At 37.7% G+C, this 22,380-nt stretch overlaps 1 protein-coding gene across 2 annotated transcripts in view; it reads right to left on the minus strand.

Annotated features, from left to right (window-relative positions):
• Positions 1 to 3,571: 3,571 nt before the first annotated feature.
• NSUN3 (NOP2/Sun RNA methyltransferase 3) overlaps positions 3,572 to 22,380 on the minus strand; it is a 67,846-nt gene continuing 49,037 nt past the window's right edge. For both annotated transcript variants that reach the window (XM_019631550.1, XM_019631549.1), the window contains exon 6: positions 3,572 to 4,105. In XM_019631550.1, the coding sequence (XP_019487095.1) occupies positions 3,835 to 4,105 (271 nt within the window). In that variant the 3' untranslated portion in view covers positions 3,572 to 3,834. The remainder of the gene's footprint in view (positions 4,106 to 22,380) is intronic.

Consider the following 22,380-nt stretch of genomic DNA (forward strand, 5'->3'; position numbering starts at 1 on the left):
GTATTTCTTTTTTTTTAATTTACTAAGGTAACATTGGTTAATGACATTACATAAATTTCAGGTTTAAGGAATATAAATTGGTGCAGCCACTATGGAAAACAGTATGGAGGTTCCTTAAAAAATTAAAAATATAACTACCATATGATCCAGTGATTCCTCTTCTGGGCATTTATCCAAAAAATATGAAAACATTCATTTATTAATTTGTAAAAATAGTATCTCTGATTCACTCACAATGACTTTGCAGCCTGAAGCCACTTCAAATTATGATATTACTTTTAATGTTATTAGGACAGATGCTGTCAGGGCTTTCAGCACAAGTAGTGGGTTATCAGCAGACATTAGTTAATTTATGAACCTTCATCCGAATATCCTTCAGATACCCATGGGATCTGGGTGGTATTATAGCTCCAAAGTCATCCTGAAGAGTAACATCAGTAACGAGCATCATCCTTACTTCCCTCCCCAATGCAGCAATAAGGCAAGGAAACGGAGGCTATAAACCATTGATTTAAACCATACAAATGGGTTGAAAATAAAATGTGCTGTTATATTTGTCCCCAAAGCCAAATTTACCTAACACATAATACAAGTAGTTCCATTCAGCTGCATCAAAGGACTTCCTGGCATCTAATAAAATCATTCCTACTGGTTCCAATTTTCTTTGTATTCCAGATGAGTTGCATTAGCCTATGAAGATTATCTGATGTTTATCTCCCAGGATAAATCCTAGTTGGATAAGGGCCTATTACATTTGTGATTACTTTATTTAGTCACGTAGCAAGTCATCTGGTATCTATTATTTTATGCCTACTCACATAGTATAAAAGAATATTTTTCACAATACTGCTAAGAGGATAACATGCAATCTTGAGTATAAGGTTATATGGACATACATAATAGGATAAAGGACTGTAGACTGCCTCAATTCCAAACCACAGGTAATGCCTGATGCTTTAAAAATTTAGAACAAATCATTTAAATGCATTACATTTATTCACAATCTATTTCTGAAATCAGTGGCTGTTCAGTGTGTTGATGGCAGAGAGAAGTTAATGTGTTGTTGGTAAGCAACCTAAATTTTTATAAAGCTATTGTGAAAGTAACTCAATGCCACAGAAAGTAATACCAATTACTCCTTGCTGTTCCGTTGACATTGCAAGGCTGCTCCAAATTTCTATTCTTCAGTTCAGCATCTGCAAAGAAAAGGAAAGCACAGAATACCTCCTTGGGAGATTTCTGGGTATTACAATCACAAGAAGTACTTACTTAGAACACACCCAGAAATATTTCAAAGATTTTATTTACCCCAAGTATTGATCAACCCTGTAATGCCCTGGGAATAGGGAATTTCGCACAAGTAGAAAACTGAGCAATGGAGAATAAGGGTAAAGCCAGTTGATAACCTTAAGGGATCCTATAAGCTATATCCTGTGAGACAGCACAGTGTGGGAAGAAGGGCCTGACATTTGGAGCTAGTTTTAATCTTGGAGCCACCCTTTACTTACCAGTGTATCCTTGGCAAGCTTATGAATAGCACTAAGCTTGGGTTTCCTTGTTCACAAAAGGCAATTATAATACTCACTCATGAAGTTGTTTTAAAGACCAAAAAAGATAACATAAAGAACTTAAATATTTAATGATTAATAAATGTCAGCTGCTTCATTATAATTATTTTTAATAATAAAGTGAGCTACATATATCTATAGCTGTATATACAGAGGGTGCCAAAAAATGTATACACATTTTAAGAAAGGAAAAAACTATTAAAATTGTAATAATATACACCAATAACAAAAGATGAATACAAGTCACATCTGACTTCTGCAATTACAAGAAGTGCTCAAAAGTGGTTACCATCAGTGTCCAGACACTTCTGAATACAGCGAACTACTTACTGCTTGAGCAACGCTGACCAAAGTGTCCACTTGTATACATTTTTTTTTGGCACCTCTTTTTTTTGGCACCTTTTTTTTGGTATTTATATATATACATATATATATGTGTATATATATATANTATATATATATATATATATATATATATATATATATATACACACACACACACACACAACCCCCCCATATATATATATGGTTGCATTCTTTCAGTAATTATAGGAAGATCTAAGCCAGTGGCACACTGAGTATTCAGAATAGGCTTTATGGCATTATATTGAGAAAAGAATGACATTCAACACAGTGCACTGTGCAACTTTACTTTGTGATTAACTTACACCGAATAAATGTACTTTTCAAACCTACAGTATCTAAAGACAGGATTTCAAATTGAAAACACAAACCAATAAGTACACACACACACAAAACCCACAAAATATAAAAATCTGTCCCATTGTCATTAATCTCTGTACCAATCTAGTATATTTGATTGAATCTAAGAGAACTAGCTTTTCTTCACACATATTGGTTAAGTGTAAAGAAAAAACTGGTTAATGGAATGAAGGTATAGAAAAACCATTCTTCCTGGGACTTCCCAGTTATAGGAACCCAGTTATATATGCTTGCAAGACAAACAACAGTTAATGAGCAAATAGTCTCGAGTTTAAGTGTAAAGAATGTAACAACTGGTTCAAAAGGATTCAACTTTAGCAGAATTTTGCATTTATATAGTCAGTTTATTTATTTTTTATAAAAGCTTAATTTCCAAACAGATATAATCTTTTGAAGTATGCTGTATAATTTTTCTTAATAGTTGGAAAAATGTGTTTGGGCTCTAAGTGAAGCAATTTCTAGAGAAAACACACAATCCAAACCTGAAGCTAAAACCCTAAGTACATATACAGAAATGTGTACAATATTCCCAGGATATACGTAAACAGGGAGAGCCACTCAGTATATGACACTGTGTTTTGGGAATAGTGTAATCCACTCTCATCAGGCATATCCCTCTTGTGCATGAATATGTGACATCATACTCTCATATAACATTTCATAACAGAGTGAAATAAAAAGCCCCTCCAGATTGCAACTGTAAGATAATCAGATTCTGTAGTGTTCATTATAACTGCAATTATGTAACAAAACTCTCCAAATATAGTTCAGTTATTGCAGTTATTAATCATTTTGGTTATGTTTCAAGTGTTTGCTTTATAGCCTGCTGGATAGACTCCATTATTCTACAAGCTGAATGCTGAAAGTCAAACATGTGCATGTAAGTCTGCTGTTCTAATGGCCTTTCAACATAATTTACCCTTTCAATTTGTATTTGTGAATACAAAAAAAGTGGAAAAATAAAGCTGGTGTCAATAGAGTCACTGACCTTTGCAATAAACAGAAGATGGTCCTTAACGAAAAATAACTTAGCAAAACTTATTTTGCTAGAACTAGAAATAGTGCTGCTGAAGAAGTTGGTCTCAGAATACCAATCAGTTCTTATTAAAAGGTGGGAAAAATGCTGAAAGAATCTGTATATTTGATAAGGAGAAAAATGATAAGAGGGCCAGTGAATGTGCATTTTTAATGGCTCAAAGTACCAACATCATGGATAGAATGCATTTCTAAACATCTTATGCATAAAACCATGTAGATTAATTTTAGTACAAAATGCCAAGTAAAAGACAGCAGATTTATTATACAGAACAAATACCATCTGCACCACCTTAAATCACTGCTATAGATATATTGCTAGGAAACATACACACCTTGGAAATTCTCAAGCCTAAATTCTGAGATGCTAAAGTATTGTATTAACTAAATAGGATTACAAACAGACCCAAGAAAAGTGACTCCATATTTAAATATTAACATGTTTAGAGGCCGGAAAAATAAATATAATAATACACTGACATGGTTCACAAAATGCACACTGCCAATTTCACATAGTCCATGATTTTTTCAACTTGGCTACATACATTGGGCCCCAGGCTTTGCCCTTCTCTGGAATCACCAAGAGCCCGCATTCCTGGCCAGTGGGAGCAAAAGTGAAGTCTTGGGAGCAAGTCCTTGCCATGTCCTTCATGTCCACAGGCATCATGTTACTGCAGGAGTTTAAAATTTCACTGATCACATCCTGGTTTTCTGCCTTGGAAAGTGTGCATGTAGAGTACACAAGTAACCCTCCAGGGCGTAAGGCCTTCACTGCAGACCTGCGTGTAATGAGGAAAACGCATTGGGTTGGTTAGGTACATTAAAAGCAGAGTAAACTCTGGGTCTGAACGCAACGAAGCTTACATACTTGACACCAACCTTACCCTGACTCAGACTGTAGTAACTTTGGGGTGTTCTAGCCTCGCAGCTGTGTCTTTCTAATGTATGCCTGGATGGCTGGGGAAATGATAATCATATCAGTTGTCAACATGGGGAAAGGCAAGAGTGGAAAGACAAGAGTGTGTTTGACTGGGTCATTGTTTTGTTCTTTTAACAAAATGGGGGTAGGGCATGGAATAATGGGTTTGTCTTTGAATGCATTGAGTAGTTCCAATGGGGAGGTGAAAGGAACATCTGAACTTCAGGAAGGGGGTTAGGGCTCAGTGAGACTTGAAGTGACAGGAATAAACATGATTTGTCAGGAAAAGAGTAAGGAAAAATGTGGACTAAAACAGACACTCAGGGAATGCCTACATTTAACGGGAGAAAGAACTTAGGTAATTAGGAAGGCTTCACCAGATGAAAGTGTAGCTTCAGGGAAAAGAGGGGAAAAAAAGTTTTGGTTTTGTTTTTTGTTGTTTTTTTTAAGGGAAAGACTTGCACATATTTATAAATGCATATCCAGGAGAAGAACAGTTCCAGGCTTCTGACTGCAAATGACAGCATTAACTTTAGAAAAGATGAGGTTCAACTCTTCATCTGAAACAACTTGGGAGTGTGAACAGGGAACCAGTAAGTTTTAAGGTAAGTGCAAGTTCATGATAGATAGCCTTGATGAAAAGAGTGGATGGAGTGGGAGGTAAGTCATCTACTGAGACATTAAACTAGAGAAGTGTTAGTTCTGCTGCTGTGGTGATAACTCCAGAGCAACTGCTAATCAAAAACTTAAAAGAAAGAAAGAAAGAAATCATGTTCCAGAACCTCTGCTGGATTTAAGAGTACAGTCAGCCCCATGCCTCACATCTGTATTTAAACAACTGGAGCACATCCTATTAACGGAGGTTTAGAATGAAGACCTATCTGGCAAAAGGGTATTTGTGATAAAAATAAGACTTCTGGATGAAAGATTACCCTGGATTATATGAGTGAGCCCAATGTAATCACAAAGATCCTTATAAATGGAAAAAGGAAGCAGGAGAGTCAGAGACAGAAAGGTGATGACAAGCTGAGTCTGGAATAACAGGCTTGCTGGCCAATGGCCACAAGCCAAGGAACATAGGCTGATTCTGGAAGCTGGCGAAGGTAAGAAATTATTCTCCCTGTCTTAGTCCTTTCAGGCTTCTATAATAAAAATACCTCCATCTGGGTGACTTAAATAACAAACGCCTATTTCTCACAGTTCTGGAGATTGGGAAATCCAAGATCAAGGTTCTGGCAGGTTTGACATCTGGTGAGGAACTGCTTCCTGGTTCACGGATGGCTGTTGTGTCCTCATGTGGCAAAAGGGCAAGGGAGCTCTCTGGGATCTCTTTTCTAAGGGAACTAATCCCACTCATGAGGGCTCCACCTTCATAACCTAATCACCCCCAAAGTCCCCAATACCTAATACCTTAGGAGTTCAACATATAAATTGGGGGTGGAGGAATGACTAACATTCAGTTTACAGCATGCCCCTAGGGCCTCCAGAAGCAATTATAACTCTGTCAGCACCACTTTGATTTTGAATTTATGACCTCCAGATGTATAAATTTGTGTTACTTTGAAGCTACTAAATTTATGATAATTTGTTACAGCAGCAATATGAAACTAATACACACTTGGTGATGGCATTTCAATTTATTACATTTACATACTAAGGAAATGGTAGATTTTGCTAAAATTGTAAGTTATAACTACACTCATTTTGGATCATTTTCTACTGACTCTAGCAACAGATATAAGATTTTCTTTTTAAAAAGTTAGATTACTGTGGAAGGGACATATGCAGATTTGAATGCAGATATCTTTAAACTCTCATTAAAAGGATTTTTTTAAAATCTAAGTTCCACAATTAGCAAAGCCAATGCTTAATCAAGTAAGTATAATTCCTTCTCGGTACAGTTGTACAAAAGTACATAGAAATCTCATCATTTACAAACAATATGTTCCTGGCTTGATCCAAATTTAAATTAATTTCTATAATGTTGCTAATGTTGGCTGATTCCTCTGCTTTTTTTTCACTCCAACATTCATAATTTATCTTTCTAAAATTAGGCTGGTATAACTGGTCATATTTTCCAAATAAGGAAATTGTGTATGGTAACACAAAGGCTTTTTTACAAATTGTGTTAATCTCAACACCTGAGGGCAAAATGTTAGGGATGTCTGTCAAGTTGTTGTTGCAGTTTTGCTGATGACACTTTTTTTAAATACCATTTTTTGTCCTTTTGCTTGTATTATTTATGAATTTCAAAAATACCATAATTTTATATTCCAGCATCAAGGTAAACAGACAATGAGATAAAAACTCACCCAGGGTTCATATAGCCAAGAATTTTCCACACTGATAATTATTTTATGCCATAAAGGCATTTTTCTCATGAATTGAACCAGTCTATATTGAGGCCCACCACTGGTTTTGCAGAAAGTATAAATCTATCTCTATAATTAGCATTTATAAATACAGATGAGTTTCATCGCTTTTGATACATACACATAAATGGCAACAAGTACTCAATTTTAGTTAAGGCTAGAGTGTTTAACAAGTCTATAATCAAATTAGTCCAATGATTAAAAACCAATGCTTCTGGTATTGGTATTCTAATAAAACTCAAAAGATATTTAGTATGTTTTACAATATACTAGATGAAAATTAACACACCCCCAACATATAAGTACCTAAGTATGAGGTACTCTGCCCACTACAGTAGTATCTGGAGTAAACCATCTGTTTCCATAACAATTCACACATATTTTGAAACAGTCCATGAGAACCAAGTTATTATTATTATAAGTTTCATCCAAACCATAAAAAGACTATATACTCGTATATATTTGCAGGACAGTTAGACTGCAGGATGTGAGAAGGATTGTGTTGCTTCAGGAGAGAAATGGTAAAAATGGAAGAAAGATACCGCTTAGTAGCTCTTAACAAGCCCAGTAAGAAACTTAAAATTCTGGAGGGTGAAAAAACCCCCACAATATTTAGAAGTTAGACATGAATAATAGTAATAAACTGGCAAAGTTGTGGTAATGACCATTTAAAAAGATAAGTCAGGATTAGAGAAGAAAAACAAAACATGTTGGATCTGAGTTCTAATAGAAGACAAAAGGCTTCTCGATGCTTGTACAAATTTCTGTGCCANCTCTCTCTCTCTCTCTCTCTCTCTCTCTCTCTCTCATAAGAGGAAGGAAAACCAAACAATTAACTAAGCAACATACATTTCATATAATGGTAACCTTCTCCAAATGAGCTTGGCTTCTCAATGACGTTAAGTTTCATGGCTTACCAAGATCATGAGTAATATGGGTTATTTTTCACCTGTTCTATACCACTAACTATATTGCATAAAATTACTAAAACCAAGTTGCATTATAATTAGCATTATTTACATTGAACTATACACTGATGCTAGAGAGAGGGTTAGTAGAGCTTTCTAATCATACTTACCAGTAGAAGGCAGAAAAAGATACCATGACTAACTACAGGACATGAAGCAAAAGTATTAATATTTTGATCAGGTTAGGTAGATGGCAAATCTGATACTTTAAAATGAAATGGAAACTCATAGACATTACCTTGGGTTTTATGTATTATTCAATACACAATGTCCAACTGTAATGCAGGGCTGGGGGAAGTACCTCTAGAGGAAGCAGAATTGCCACATAATACAATCCCTCTATCATTTCCTTGAAACATACATATTCCTCTCAGAAGCCTCCTACCTCAGCGATGATCAGGCTTAACTACTTAAAAGATGAAATGAGATTCTACCTCACAACACTGCTGCAGGAAATAAAGCTGCTTTCGATTAATAATATAGCACAAAATAGAATGGGAAATGCTTTTACCCCAAGTACTCCTAACAGAAAAAGGCTGAGGGCTTTCTTGCCATGGAATGTATGCCAGATACCCTGGTGCTTGATAGCAGATACTGGCTGCACATTTTTCTCCAAATCTTTGTCTTTCAGCGTATTACGGAATGGGCTGAAATGCATTCTGTGTGTGAATCACCTAGTTAATAAAGCAGCTAAAACCAGAACAAAACATACTCTTAAAAAAGAAACCATTAAATAGAATATAATGTTAAATTAAAATTTCCCCTTTTACCAACAAAACCTGAATTGATCTTTGGCAGTTCACAGAGTAGACGTGGGTACCTCAGGTCAGCTATCTCTTATACACCACTGTGAAAATGAAAAAGCTATGCAGCCTACAGTTTTTTCTTACATGTGTGGCAGACTCATTTGGCCTGAAAATCTGACCTAAATTGATGTAAAGCTATTTATGGTCAAGACTTAGCCCCTGGGGTGTAACTATTCATAAGTTTTACTGAAACCATATTAATATTTAATTACAAGGTGCTGCCCCAGACACTACTGGGGCAAGTGGGTGATGTGATATACCAAATATGTAATTTATTCTCTTTTAAAAAGCCACTCATGCCCACCCCCCAAAAAAAGTTGGAATTCTGAAACACATCTGGCCTCAAAGGTTTTGAATAAGATTTCGGACTTGTACTTTAGATTCAAATGAGTTACAATGCCAAGCTATATAAAATATTTTCTGTACTACATCTACATGATATGAGGTCGGACAATTAAGTTTGCGAACTCTTCCTAGAAAAAGTACTACATACCTTATTGCTGAATATCACTACAGTCACCTTCAAAGTACTCCCCTTGGGAAGCTATGCACTGATGCCAGTGCCTAGTCCACCCTTCAAAGCAATTTTGGAACTCTTTTTATAAAACGGTCATCAGAGCTGTCATCGTATTATTACCCTTGATGTTCTGAATGTCATCAAAATTTGGGGGCCAGGTCAGGTGAGTAGGGAGGGTGTTCCAATACAGTTATTTGTTGACTGGCTAAAAACTCTCACAGACCATGCCCTATGAGCTGGTGCATTGTCGTGATGCAAGAGCCATGAATTGTTGGCAAAAAGTTCAGGTCATCTTTTTCACGCAGCCTTTTCAGAACTTCCAAATAGTGAACTTGGTTAACTGTTTGTCCAGTTGGTACAAGTTCATAATGAATAATCCCTCTGATATCAAAAAAGGTTAACAACATTTACATAAGTTCGAGAACTTGTCACACCTCGTAAACTAGCCACATAGTTATCTATCTGATGAAAGTTTAATTTAATTAGTTTTTAAAAGTAAACCATTTAAATACTAACTTTAAAAAGCATCAGATAGCCAAATCTGCAGTCTATATGCAGGAGTCCATCAGTGTTTTCTTATTTTAATATAAAGTACAAAGGAAAACTGGATTTTTCTGTGTTCTCTCATAGATCATGGCTTTCTCTCCACCTCCCCCTAAACAGTATTTTAATTTGCATGTTTGTATTTTTTAAAGAACATTTTGTACAATCAATAATAAAGTGATTTTTTCATGAATTCATTTTGTTCAATGCTTTTCACTGAATTTTTCCATCCTTGAAAGATCTGCTTAGAATAAAACAGAGAATCAAGTCCCAAGAGTCATTTAAGATACTGGCTTAGAAACAAGATGAGAAAGTGTTGCTTTCCCAGCACAAGAAGAAACCACCTTTACATTTCCAGACTAGTCCATGTAGCTTTCCAACTATTAATAAGTAAAATAGGAAAAATAAAAATAATTACCTGATTTTAATACCTTAAAGAAGAAAAAAAGTATTACCTTAATGAAAGCATAAATTCAACAACCTTGAAAAACTAAACAAACAAACAAATGAAAAAAGAAACCATCTTGGAACCCTGACAGCTATCAAAGTTCCAAAGGGAGGATATTTCAAACTTAAGGAAACTGGAAACTGAAAACGATGCAGGGTGTTCTATGTTCCAGTGGCAAATCTCCGAGTCTCAGAGAATGTTAGTTTTATAAATGGCTACAAAAGCAACCTAACACATTTTAAAAATACAAATTCTACTTTTCTGGTCTATTCTTCTGGCCCCTGATTAGAAATCTGGCATTCTGTTGGGAGGGTCAGTGTTAATTACATCATTAAATTTAACTGTTTTCTCCATTTAAAATAACTTAGCCCAAACTCAGAAGAAAACAATCAGCACAGCAACAGTGCCATCTTTTGATCAAAGCAGGAAGCAAATTTTCTCCCCTTTTCCTTAATTCCTCAATATAGCATCAGAAGACGTACAACTTTATTTCTTCCTTTTAACATATTTGAAGTTACAGTTACTGTCTCTCCTACAACAATTTCTGGTGCAGAAATAAAGCAACCATAGATATCTGTACTCTTGAAAAATTAAGATGTATTCCTCATCTTTCTTCCTGTCCCTTCTATCACCATTAAAACATCAAGGCAATAGCTACCATTCTTTCAGATGTAAATATGGGGAAACAATCAAATGAGATAAGACTTAAAAGATTCCTTTATGGCCACAATATTAGCAAGCCTGACCCCTCATCTTAGAAACTCTAGCATTAAACATTTTTTAAAACCAAGTTAAGACAGTAATTTCAAAAATTTAAAATGAGTATAAGAGCATCAATGCTACAATTGTTTCCTTGTAACCATTTAATATTCAATTAGTGTTTCAGAGATTCTATATAATACTCCTTTATAAGGTCACTTGCAACTTACGTAAAAAAGTTATATAATTAATAGTGTGGAAAAAAATGTATGAAAGCTACTGGCAGTCTTGGTATCTTACTGCCCAAATGACAATTAAACTAAATCCAAAACTGAAAAGGTGAAACGCTTCCAGAGGACATTGCACACACAGCACATATTCCTCCATGAGGAAATTCTTACTTTCGTTAGAGTAGAATAGAATATTCCTGAATCGATGGGAATATGGATTTGGTCCAGGAATCAAATGAGATGCTGTTCCTATGTTAAGTGAGTGAAGGACAAGTGATCAGCCTTATGTTTATTTGGTGCTTAATTTAAAGAGGACTTCACACATTAGTCTTAATAAAACCTTATGAGGTATGCAGGGTAAATAGTCTGACCCAATTGATCAAATGGAGGGTCAAAAAGACTTGGTGATTTGCCTGAAGTTACACGGCCAATTAATGCAGCGAAGACTGCCACCCTCATCTAATACCAGGAAAAGGACCATAGCTTTACCAGTGCTATGTACCCTGAAGCAAATATTGCGACTGCTAAAATAAGTATGGAATCTGGGGCAGTAAGACAGGACGCTGCATGAATACATTTTATCATCCCACCTGTCCCAAATACTTATTGAAGGTAAATAATAACTATATACTTTCAGGCACTATTAACATAAAGAACTAAGAATGAATAGGTCTGACGCTATGACCTGAGAATCTTGGCTACATGCTCCCTTTATAGAGCCTACATCTTTCATCTATTGAAGTGCTATCGCACAGAATTTATGATGAGGTAAGTGAAAGCAAATACCTCTCGTTGAGACATAATTTGAACCTCTTCCTCACAGGCTGACATCTAAATCATAGTTTCAAAAGATTTTAACAGATTAGACTCAACGGTTAGAAACTCACAGGGGGTTATTCCATTAAAATTCCAAATAATTTGGTAATTATTCCAAATAATCTGGTAATTCATTTAACCAAATGTTTTATTTCCACAACTCTAAAAGGTAGCTAAAAATATGATTTCCTCAGCAGCTTTTTGATAATGTGAGTACAAAAACAACCCAAGTTAAAAGGCTTCCTTTCGGCCCGCATCTTGCTATATACTATTTGATTTTGTCATTCATCCTAACTTGCCGAAACTTTCTCCCACTGTGGCTTCCTGGACATGACTCTTGCTTTGTTCATCTCCTCCTTCTCTTCAGCTCCCTTCTAGCCTCCTTTTATGTACCTTTCTTCTTCTTCCTATCCCTTAAATATTAGTCTTCCCTAAAACTTTATTCTTTGTTTACCTTTTTTTCCCAAGGCTAAATGTCTTATATATGTTATTTCATTCAATTTTAAGTTTTAAGACATGAATGATTATTCTCATTTTGCAGATGGGAAAACCAAGGCCAGAGACTTAAGGAGCTTGAAGAAGTCCATGCAGTTACTAAGTGTCCAAACCAGGATTCAAATGCGGGCACTAGCGCGGTACATCGCATGGGTCCCTGACGACTGTGGAGTCTGGCAATCAAGTGACTGCCAGAACCCCCCTGGGGAGCATACCAGACCTTTACTTAAGTCACTACTGTTTTGAGTCTGCCTTTGTCTCTCTCTATCGCTTTCTCTCTGTTATATTGGAAGAAAAATTATCTTAACTGATACTGAATTTGGTACCAAATGTGGAGCTGTTTAGCAGAATCTAAAATGCAGAACTGGCTTAGTAAGCAGGCAATAGGAGGCAAAGTCAAACAGATACTACAGGCTAGAAAGCCAGGGATTACTGATTTTTTTGTGTCAACCTGGCTGAGCCATGGTGCCCAGGTATTTGGGTAAACATTATTCTGGATGTTTCTATGAGGCTATTTTTGGATAAAAATTGACATTGAAATTGGTGGACTTTGAGTAAAGCAGATTGCTTTTCCTAATGTGAGTAGACCTCATCCAGTCATCTTGAAGGCCTGAAAAGAACAAAACACTGACCTCCCTTGAACTGGAAGGAATTCTGCCAGCAGACGGCCTTCAGACTTGACCCACATCGACTCTTCTAGGGATCTCTAGCCCACTGGCCCACCCTGCAGATTTTGAACGTGTTATTCTCCATAATCATGTGAGCCAATTCCTTAAAATAAAATTTAAAAATCCCTTTACACACACACACACACACACACGCACACCCTTTTGGTTTCTCTGCAGAACTCTAATACAGCCAGTAAATCTTATTATGCCATGGAATAACATTGAATAACCACTGTTTATGATATCTTGGAAGACAGACCACATGCTAAACAAAGCTTATATGATACTGAGGTGACTAGAAGAAAATCTCAAAATGTTAGTGTGTGTTAATGAGAGAAGGCTCAGGACAGACCTTGGGAATTGGGAAGCTGAGATGGAAGCTCTGCTAAGGCAGGCTCTGTGCCTGTGGATTATAACCTACATTGACTAAGAATTCAGTAATGTGGGCCTTGTAGGGTTGGGAAAGCCAGCAGATTCTGTGCCCCAAAGGGAAGTGGTGGTAAAAAGGTACCCCTGAAGAGGCAGCTCTTACAGAGATAAGGCCGTGGTCTCACATCTTGCTCAAGCACTTCCAAGTACATGTTCTTATCTGGGCAATAGGATTCTGTCCAAAAGCAAAGAGGCTGCTTTCATTCATACCTCACCTAATAAAACAGATAAAACTTCTGATACACACAATCTATGAATCAACTTCAAAAACATTATGCAGAGGGGAAAATCCCAGATAAAAAAGAGTCCATGTTATTTGATTACATTTTTATATAGTTTGAGAATAGGCAAAGCTAATCTATAGTAAAGAAATCAGACGAGGGCTGGCCGAGTGGCGTGTTGGTCAGGAGCTCGCTTGGGACGCCAGAGGGCCCCGGTTTGGATCCCACATGTGAGGGCCAGTGACACTGCCCTCCACAGCTGAGATGCTGAACAACAGCTCAACCTGGAGCTGGGCTGCCGTGAGTCGCGGGCGACGGCGTAGGCTGCAGCCCCTGCTGCAATGGGTTGCCATGGGCTACCGTGTGTAGCCAGCAGCCAGCGTGAGCAGCCAGGAGCCGCAGTGAGCAGCCATCCAGAAGCCGGCAACTGATCTGCCTCGCCCGGGAGAGAGCAATGATGGTGCCAACTTGGACCAGTGAAGCAACATCCTCCACAACTAGACTGAAGAACAAAACTACAGCAACTTGTCTGTTCCCCTTCCCCCAATTCCCCAGCGCTGTTCCCATCCCACAATTCCCCAATAAAAATCTTTAAAAAAAAAACCCCAAAAAACAAAAAACAAGAAATCAGACGAGTGGTTGCCTCTGTGAGTGAACGGATTCTGAAGGAGCACTGGAAATCCCTCTAAGGGATGAAGATGTTCGATATGTTGAGAAGGTTGTGGATCACTGTCAACATTTCTTGAAACAAACATTAGCTTAGTGTACACACATGTTGTCACAGACCTACTGGATCCACTTGTAGGGGGGCTGAGAAGCAGCTCCCCCAGCAATCCCAGGATCTTACTAAGATTCTCAGAATTCTAGACCAGGTTCCATGACAAAATGCACCAGCTCCTCTGCAGATCACTAAACCTGGATGCTTAGTGTTGGTGAGAGACCCATGCAGGTTCTAGTGATAGAAAGACGGGGTTCCTCTTTCTCCTTCTGGGTTCCTGTGTGCCTTTCTTCCCTCCCACTTCTTGTGCTTGCTGCTGACCCTGCTAACTTCATGCCCCGTACCAGAAGCAAGGGCGCAATTACCATATTTCCCCATGTATAAGACGCACCCATTTTTTTTAAAATTGGGGTCTAAAAACTGGGTGCAGCTTACACAGTGGTTGCAGATTGTTGTCAAGTCATTTAAGAGGTGGGGCATTTCAAATGCCATAGATGGAACTGAGGACGAGGCAATATATGAAGACAGTGATTTGTCATAAGACACAGATGAGGACAAGCTAATGGCTGGGAGTTTTGACAGTGATGAGGAGTTGTGTGAATTTTATGATGAATAAAACTTGAGTTCAATAACTTTATGTAATACATTTTTTTCAAATTTTGGGCCCCAAACTTAAGGTGCGTCTTATACATGGGAGCATCTTATACATGGGGAAATACGGTATACACAGTTTCTACAGACTGCTTAACCACCTCCCATGAGTAAGATATAATTCCTATAAGAAATCCCTGGGCTGGCCGAGTGGCACGTTGGTTAACAGCTGGCTTAGGACGCCAGCTCTAAGTAACAGGGCCCCAGTTTGGATCCCACATGAGGACCAGTGACACTGTCCTCTACAGCTAAGATGCTGAACAACAGCTCGACCTGGAGCTGGGCTGCCATGAGTCGCCGGCGACTGCGTAGGCTGCCGTGAAGCTGCAGTGGGTTGCCATAAGCTACCGGCATGAGCGGCCGTCCAATGACGGGCGACTGATCTGCCTCACCCAGGAAGAGCGCAATGATAATATCAACATGGGCCAGTGAAGCAACATCCTCCACAACTAGACTGAAGAACAAAAGGACAGCAACTTGTGTGTTCTCCTTCCCTGATTTCCCAAAGCTGTTCCCCTCCCCCGATTCCCCAAAAAAATCTTAAAAAAAAAAAGAAAGAAAAAGAAATCCCTTACATCCCTCTTACCAAACACCAACTGTGATACCTCTACCCTTGGAGAGTAGAACAAACAATGCTGTGCAATGAACTATCAAGTCAAGGAGTTAAAATTCATTCTTTGCCTCATCTTTCCAGATGCACAGCATGTTGTAAAGCTTACAGAATTCTTTTTCAGTTTTCTTTTAACCAGGACAACTTTTATTCATCCTTCTAGACCTGTTACCGGCCAAGAAAGTGCCCCTCCACCCCAAATACTTTTAAGTTTCTTTCCTATAGAAATGTTAAGTCTCCTCCCTAGTTTCTTAGTTTCTTAGCCCCTGGCTTTGATTACTCTTCTCATCAGTCTGTGAATCCTAGGCTAAGATTGCTCCTAGCCTGAATCCTAGAATTCTCCTAGCCCCCGGCTTCTTGATTGCTTTGCAAATCAGTTTCTTAATCTTAAACAATAGAAGTCTCTTACCTCTACTTCAGATAACTACTTGAAAGCCTGTGACTTCCTAATATCCCTGAGGCCAGTAAACTAAATGCCAAACCCATTCTGGGCCCAGAAAATTGACATCACCTGAGTAACAGGCTAAATGGCCACAGACTTCATGAGAGCTAACAGATTTATTAATTAAAATCTATTTTTCCTCATTCAGGGACCTTGGGGATACAGAGGATACCCCAACAAGATTGCCAGTCACAACCAAAGAAGCCAACACGTTCTTCCAGGCGGAGCTCGAGACCCCTTCCTCTCATCGGAGATCAGCTAGGGCGAGAGTTCTGTGAATCCCCCAATAGGCAGGGACAGCTCTACGCCCCTGCCCAGCAGGAAGCAGATACAGAAGAAGAGACTTCCTGTCCCTCAGCTTCCCATAGAGATTTTATGGGGATCACGTCTCTCAAAGGGAAAACAAGGCAGGCAGTTAGAGGCAGGCATTGGGTCTCTGCATTCCTGCCCATCCCACAGAATATAACTGTCCGGTGACCTCCCCTCTCCACCCAAAACTTCTTTTCATTGTAACTACCCCTGAAACAAATGGGTACAAAATACCCAACTAGATCAGACCAGTCACTCGCACCTGCGCAGTACCTCTTGTCAATCACAGGTGACAATCAAGTGGTCTCATGCCCTAAGGAGAACAGCCCATTCTAGAGAAGGGATAAAAACCCCAAGTCCTGGGAATTCTGCCCTTTTTCCCTTTTTTTGGACACCCTGCTCTTTTGACAGATTCTTCCTTTTTGAGCCCTTTAAACCTCACCCTTGTGCGTGGCCTGCTCCAAACTCTTTGGAATGTAATTTCTCTTCTATTAATGGGCCCTTGAGCCATTCTCTACTGCTCGGGCCTACTTCTACTTCTTTGAAATGTATTATCTCTTCAAATAAACTACTTTTTCAGTACTTTACTCCGACATCTCATTCAATTCTTTGCTCGAGTTGCCAAGGACCTGGACTTTGCGCCGAGAAGGGCCCAATTTCTGACAACAGACCCACTTCAAAACTCACAGTCTCGGGCCGGCGAGGAGCCCGTTCGTTAACAGTTGGCTTGGGATGCCAGTTCTGAGCAGCAGGGCCCCCGTTCGGATCCCACATGATGGCCAGTGACGCTGTGCCCTCTACAGCTAAGATGGTGAACAACAGCTCAACCTGGAGCTGGGCTGCCGTGAGTTGCTGGCGACAGCGTAGGCTGCAGGGGAGCTGGCTAGCAGCGGGCATGAGCTGCTGTGAGCTGCCCGTGAGCGGTCGTCCAGAGGCCAGCGAGTGACTGCCTCACCCGGGAAGAGCGCAATGATAATACCAACATGGGCCAATGAAGCAACGTCCTCTACAACTAGACTGAAGAACAAAAGGACAGCAACTTGTCTGTTTCCATTCCCTGATTCCCCAATGCTATTCCTCTCTTCCAATTCCCCAATAAAAATCTTAAAAAAAACAAAACCTCACTGTCTCTGAAACCTTCACTAATCCCCCATAGAATTCCTCCATCTTGTTTTTTCCAAGCAATAAGATTTCAGCTCCTTGAAAACAGGGTTTATATTACATTTTCTTTGTATTTTTTATACCTGGGATGCCAAAAAAATGTATACACATTTTAAGAAGTGTTATCTATGCTCAAGCAGTTCACCATAATCAGAAGTGTCTGGACGCTGATGGTCACCTCTTGTAATTGCAGAAGTCAAACGTGACTTGTATTCATCTTTTGTTGTTGGTATATATTATTACAATTAAAACAGTTTTTTCCTTTATTAAAATGTGTATACATTTTTTTGGCACCCTCTGTATATAGCACAACTGGAAAGTATGCATCAAAATATATTTTTTAAACAAGTAAGTGCTACCTTAATTAAGAGGTGATTCAGGCAGAGAACTTTTCAGTGTAAAACGAAGGAATATATTAATTGCAACTAACACTCAAAAATTCAGAAAGGGAACAACTCAAACAACCTATAACTCTTAAGTTATAGAACAGATGAAAATAATAGCGGCCAAAAGCTTTATTTGGAAAAAAATAATGAAACTGTAGCCAAGAATTAATTTATAAAATGAGAAATGTCCCTCTCTTGTCAACAGAGGTCATGGGTAAATTGCTACAGAAAGTTAAAATAATCCTGTTAATGAAGGTTACTATTCAATATTTGTGGTCTCCTTTCTGACTGAGTTGAAAAGTTTCGTACCTTTTAGTAAGTGAACTTGACCCTGGAAAACCAGGCCACTACTTTCAAATTGAGATTATGTGGTACTGTGATACTGTGATTTATAATTAAAAACATATATTTGGTCTTCATCTCCTTTTCTGGCACAAAGCTCCTAAAATCTTGGGATTTCCTAAGTGATGAGAGCAACAAAGGTATCTTTTGTTATGCTAATGAGGCAACACTGGGACTGCACCAAAGGATGGGGGCTGGTTGCCAGGGGGAACCAACCCTGTGACTAGAGGTTTGGAAAAGTCTCACCCCTAGACCTCTGGGGAGGGGAGAGGTGCTGGAAGTTGAATCAACTTCTAATAGCCAATTAGTTAATCAAGCAAGCCTAGGTAATGAAGCTTTCATAAGAAACAAAAAGTTAGGGTTCAGAGGGCTTCTGGGTGGGTGAACCCATGGAGGTACTGGGAGACTGACCTGCCCAGAGAGCATGGAAGCTCTGTGCCCCTTCCCATATATTTTGCCCCATGCATCTCTTCCATTTGGCTGTTCATCCGTATCCTTTATCATATATATCCTTCAATAGGCTTGTAAATGTAGGTAAACTGTTTTCCTGAGCTCTGTGAACTGCTCTAGCAAATTAACCAAACCCAAGGAAGGGGAACTTCTGATTTATAGCTGACTGGCCAGAAGCAAAGGTGATGACCTGGACTTGCCACTGGCATCAGAAGTGGGGTGGTGGCAAAGTTGAGGGACTGAGCCCTTAACCTGTGGAATCAGACACTATCTCCAGGCAGACAGTGTTGGAATTGAGTTAAACTGTAAGACACCCAGCTGGTGTTGTAGAGAACGGCCTGGTGGTGTGGGGGGGAAATCCCACCACCACATTGGAATTGGTACCAAAACCCTTTTAGGTACCCAAAATGCTATTAAGTCATATTTAAAAACAAATGTGATCCCTAACCCTGCTTTTTTGGAAACAGAAGGGTAACCTAACATAGTAGGTTAGTCGGGAAGTGGGATTTAAAAGAAAAAAAATAGAACTAGTCTTTTAAAAAATTATTAGCTTAATTTGATGTACCAATAGAAATATTTTAATTACTACAAGATTATTTAACAAATGGTAAAACTACAACTTTAACCAACTATTATGAGCTCCACAAAGCTTTTATCTCTGTTGTTCCTTTTTTGCCTCACCTCACCCTAAATGTTTATTCTTCTATATTCCATATATTTATTTTCCTCTAAGCATAAGCATTCTCAGGAATTTCTGTTTCATTTACTTTTCCTTACCATTCCATATATTTTTCTGTGTTACATTGTTGGGTTATAGTGTTCCCTTCCAATTTTTCTATTTTTGTTCCTTTTCAGCAGTTCCCATTTTCCCACTGCCTGTTTCTCATCATTTCACTCATTTGATACATTTGTATCAGTTTACTATTTCTGCTGGTAAACAGCAATCTGGGCAAGAAAGCAAATAAACAATTCCTACCACTATTGTGCAGTACAAACAAAGAGAACATTAAGGTGAAAAGTTGAAGCTCATACACAATCTATCAAATAAATGCAGATTTAAAATTAAGTTTCAGGTACTATAAGCATCTGAATCACAGATATTTCTGGGTTTATAGTTACCCAGTGTTATCCTCAGTTTCAAAAGTATTATTTTACAAGCCTGGAGGGTATTCTTTACTGAGCTCACAGTAAGTAATCCAATTTCTAGATATCAAACTGTTTATTACCAAAGAAGTTCTGTAAATTCAAGATAAAGAAACATGATCCAGCTTGCTATTTTCAGAGATGCCATACCCAGCAGCTACCTTTGTCAACCTAAGAAACAGAAACAATGCTGATAATTATCTTCTGTCCACCGGCAGTAAGTCTTTCCCTTGAAGAAAGGATATTTTTCATATAGTGCTGGCAGAGCAGAGTGGTGACACTAAATACTGCTGAGATAGATTACAAATGACAAGTCTTAACGTTTATTATTGGTTTCTACTTGGATCTCAAGTTTAATCCATCTTTTCAAGAGTTAATTACCTCATTAACATGGGTATGGGGGATAGTTAGGAATTAAAAACTCTGCTGAGATTAAATATTATAAGAAATCCAGTTTTGTGTTGCTTAAATTAGAAAAAGGTGACAAAAGACACATTAAGGCTAACTGTAGGCCTAACTTTAAGATAGGGTCTTTGATCTACTATCAAATATAGTCTCTTCAGTCATACAAAGAAAAAGAACTGAAAAGCTTTCAAGAAAATGACCAGAGTTGACTTGATTTTGGCCCCTAGAAAATGTGCTTTAAAATGAGGAGATTGCTTATCACTGATTTAAATAATTTTCTAAAGTTTTATCAAACTTTTTTTTTTTTTAATAACAAGAAACTTTCTCCTACTGAAATCCGACAAGCATAAGCAGATCAAGTTCTCACACCTCTCACTGGTTGAACTAAGAGGCCCACCTGGTCATCCTCCTCTCTTCCCTCCAGATGGCTCCTGAAACAATGCTACAGAATCCCTATGTCTTTACAAAGCAAAGCTTAAAAACCACTATCCTAAATAATTCGTTGGAAGAAAACAACAGCTGTCTCCTATTAAAGAACAAAGTCTTTGCTTCCTGCAGTGGCCAGGGTACGAAATAATTAAAAGCCCATAAAGTTTACTCAAGGCATTTTAGTGACTCCATTTGGGTCATAACATGGCAAGTTCAGATACCTGTGGTGAGTGGTAGAATGAGGCCAAGTACCAAGAAAACCTTTCTGATGCAAGAAGCAAAGTTTTCATTTTGTTTGATATCCACTAGGGGCTTTTCAAGTTATTAAGAAAAATAATTTGAACTCTTATTAACATCAATGATATTTTACAAGTCGGATAGCTATGATAGTTAAATAACTATGAGTTAATGAAATGCTAACATATCATCTTATTTTGAATATCTTTGTTTTTTTTAACTTTAGCCTATTGATAATCATTACTTACCTTGAAAATTACAGTAACTTCCTAATTAGCTTTCCTTTCTCTATTTGCTCCCTTGTATCTACCCTCTATGTGAAATAAATTAATCTAAAATAAATGTAATCATGTTACTCCATTATAAAAAATACTTAAGCAGCTCCCCATTAGATATGTGTGTGTGTGTGTGTGTGTGTGTGTGTGTGTGTGTGTGTGTGTGTAAAACAGTTCTATTGTTATGGAATGAGCAATCAAATTAAATATTACCGAAAAGCACAGGCAATTAAAACAAATAGCAGCACTGTCTAGCTCAAGACTAAGTAGGGACAGTAGAGCCCCGCTTTTTAACAGCCAAAATAGGGTGGCCCTGAAGGGTTCTGGAGATAGCATGAAAACCACTAACGAAACAAAGTTTGTATGTTTCTAATAATATGAGCATAAAAATATACAAAGCAGAGCTTGACAGAACTGCAAAGAGGAAGGTACAAATTCAAATCATACTTGGAGATTTTAACACACCTCTTTAATAATTAACTGGAGATCAGTTTTGTTTTGTTTTTTAAATAATATAGATGATTTGAATGACAGAATTAACAAATGTTATCTAATGAACATGTATAAAATACTGTACTAATAAACAAATGTAAAATTCACATTCTTCTCAAGCACAAATAAATATTTATAAAAATTAACCTACTATGAGGTTATGAAGCAAGTCAAAATAAATTTCATAGAGAGTTGATATAGTATAGTCAATTCTCTCTAATCACAATAAAAAACAGAAAATAATACAAAAGATAACCAGCAAATCCCCATATGTCTGGAAATAGAAAACAAACCAACAATTAAAAAGATAAACAAAGATAAATGTTGGATCTTGAAAGGATATAAAAATCTGATAAATCTCAGGCATGACAAATTAACAAAAATAAAAAGGAGTACATCATTATAAATCCTGCAGACATTAAAAAAGGTAACAGAGGAATTGTACACAACTTTATGTCAATATATTTGTAGACTTGAATAAGATGGGAAAATTACTAAAAAGAAAGAAAAAAAACCCCTAGAACTCAGAACTGATTCAAGAAGACAGAGAACACATTTAAGAATCCTGTAACCATTAAAGAAACTGAATGAATGGTCAAATATTTTCCTACAAAGAAACCTCCAGGCCCACAAGGCTTTAGCAGGTTCTATTAAATAGTCAAAAAAAATAATAATAATAATAATTATAATGTTACATAAACCATTTCAGAAAATATACATGAGAGACCACTCCTAGATTCATTCTATGAGACTAGTATAACCTTGATTCCAAATTATAATAAGAATATTTCAAGCATGAAAAATTACAGGCCAGTCTCACTTATGAACATATGTGTAAAAATCCTAAGCAAAATGTTATATAGAATCCAGGAA

Source organism: Hipposideros armiger, unplaced genomic scaffold (assembly GCF_001890085.2).
Source record: "Hipposideros armiger isolate ML-2016 unplaced genomic scaffold, ASM189008v1 scaffold_1005, whole genome shotgun sequence".
Lineage (NCBI taxonomy): Eukaryota > Metazoa > Chordata > Mammalia > Chiroptera > Hipposideridae > Hipposideros > Hipposideros armiger.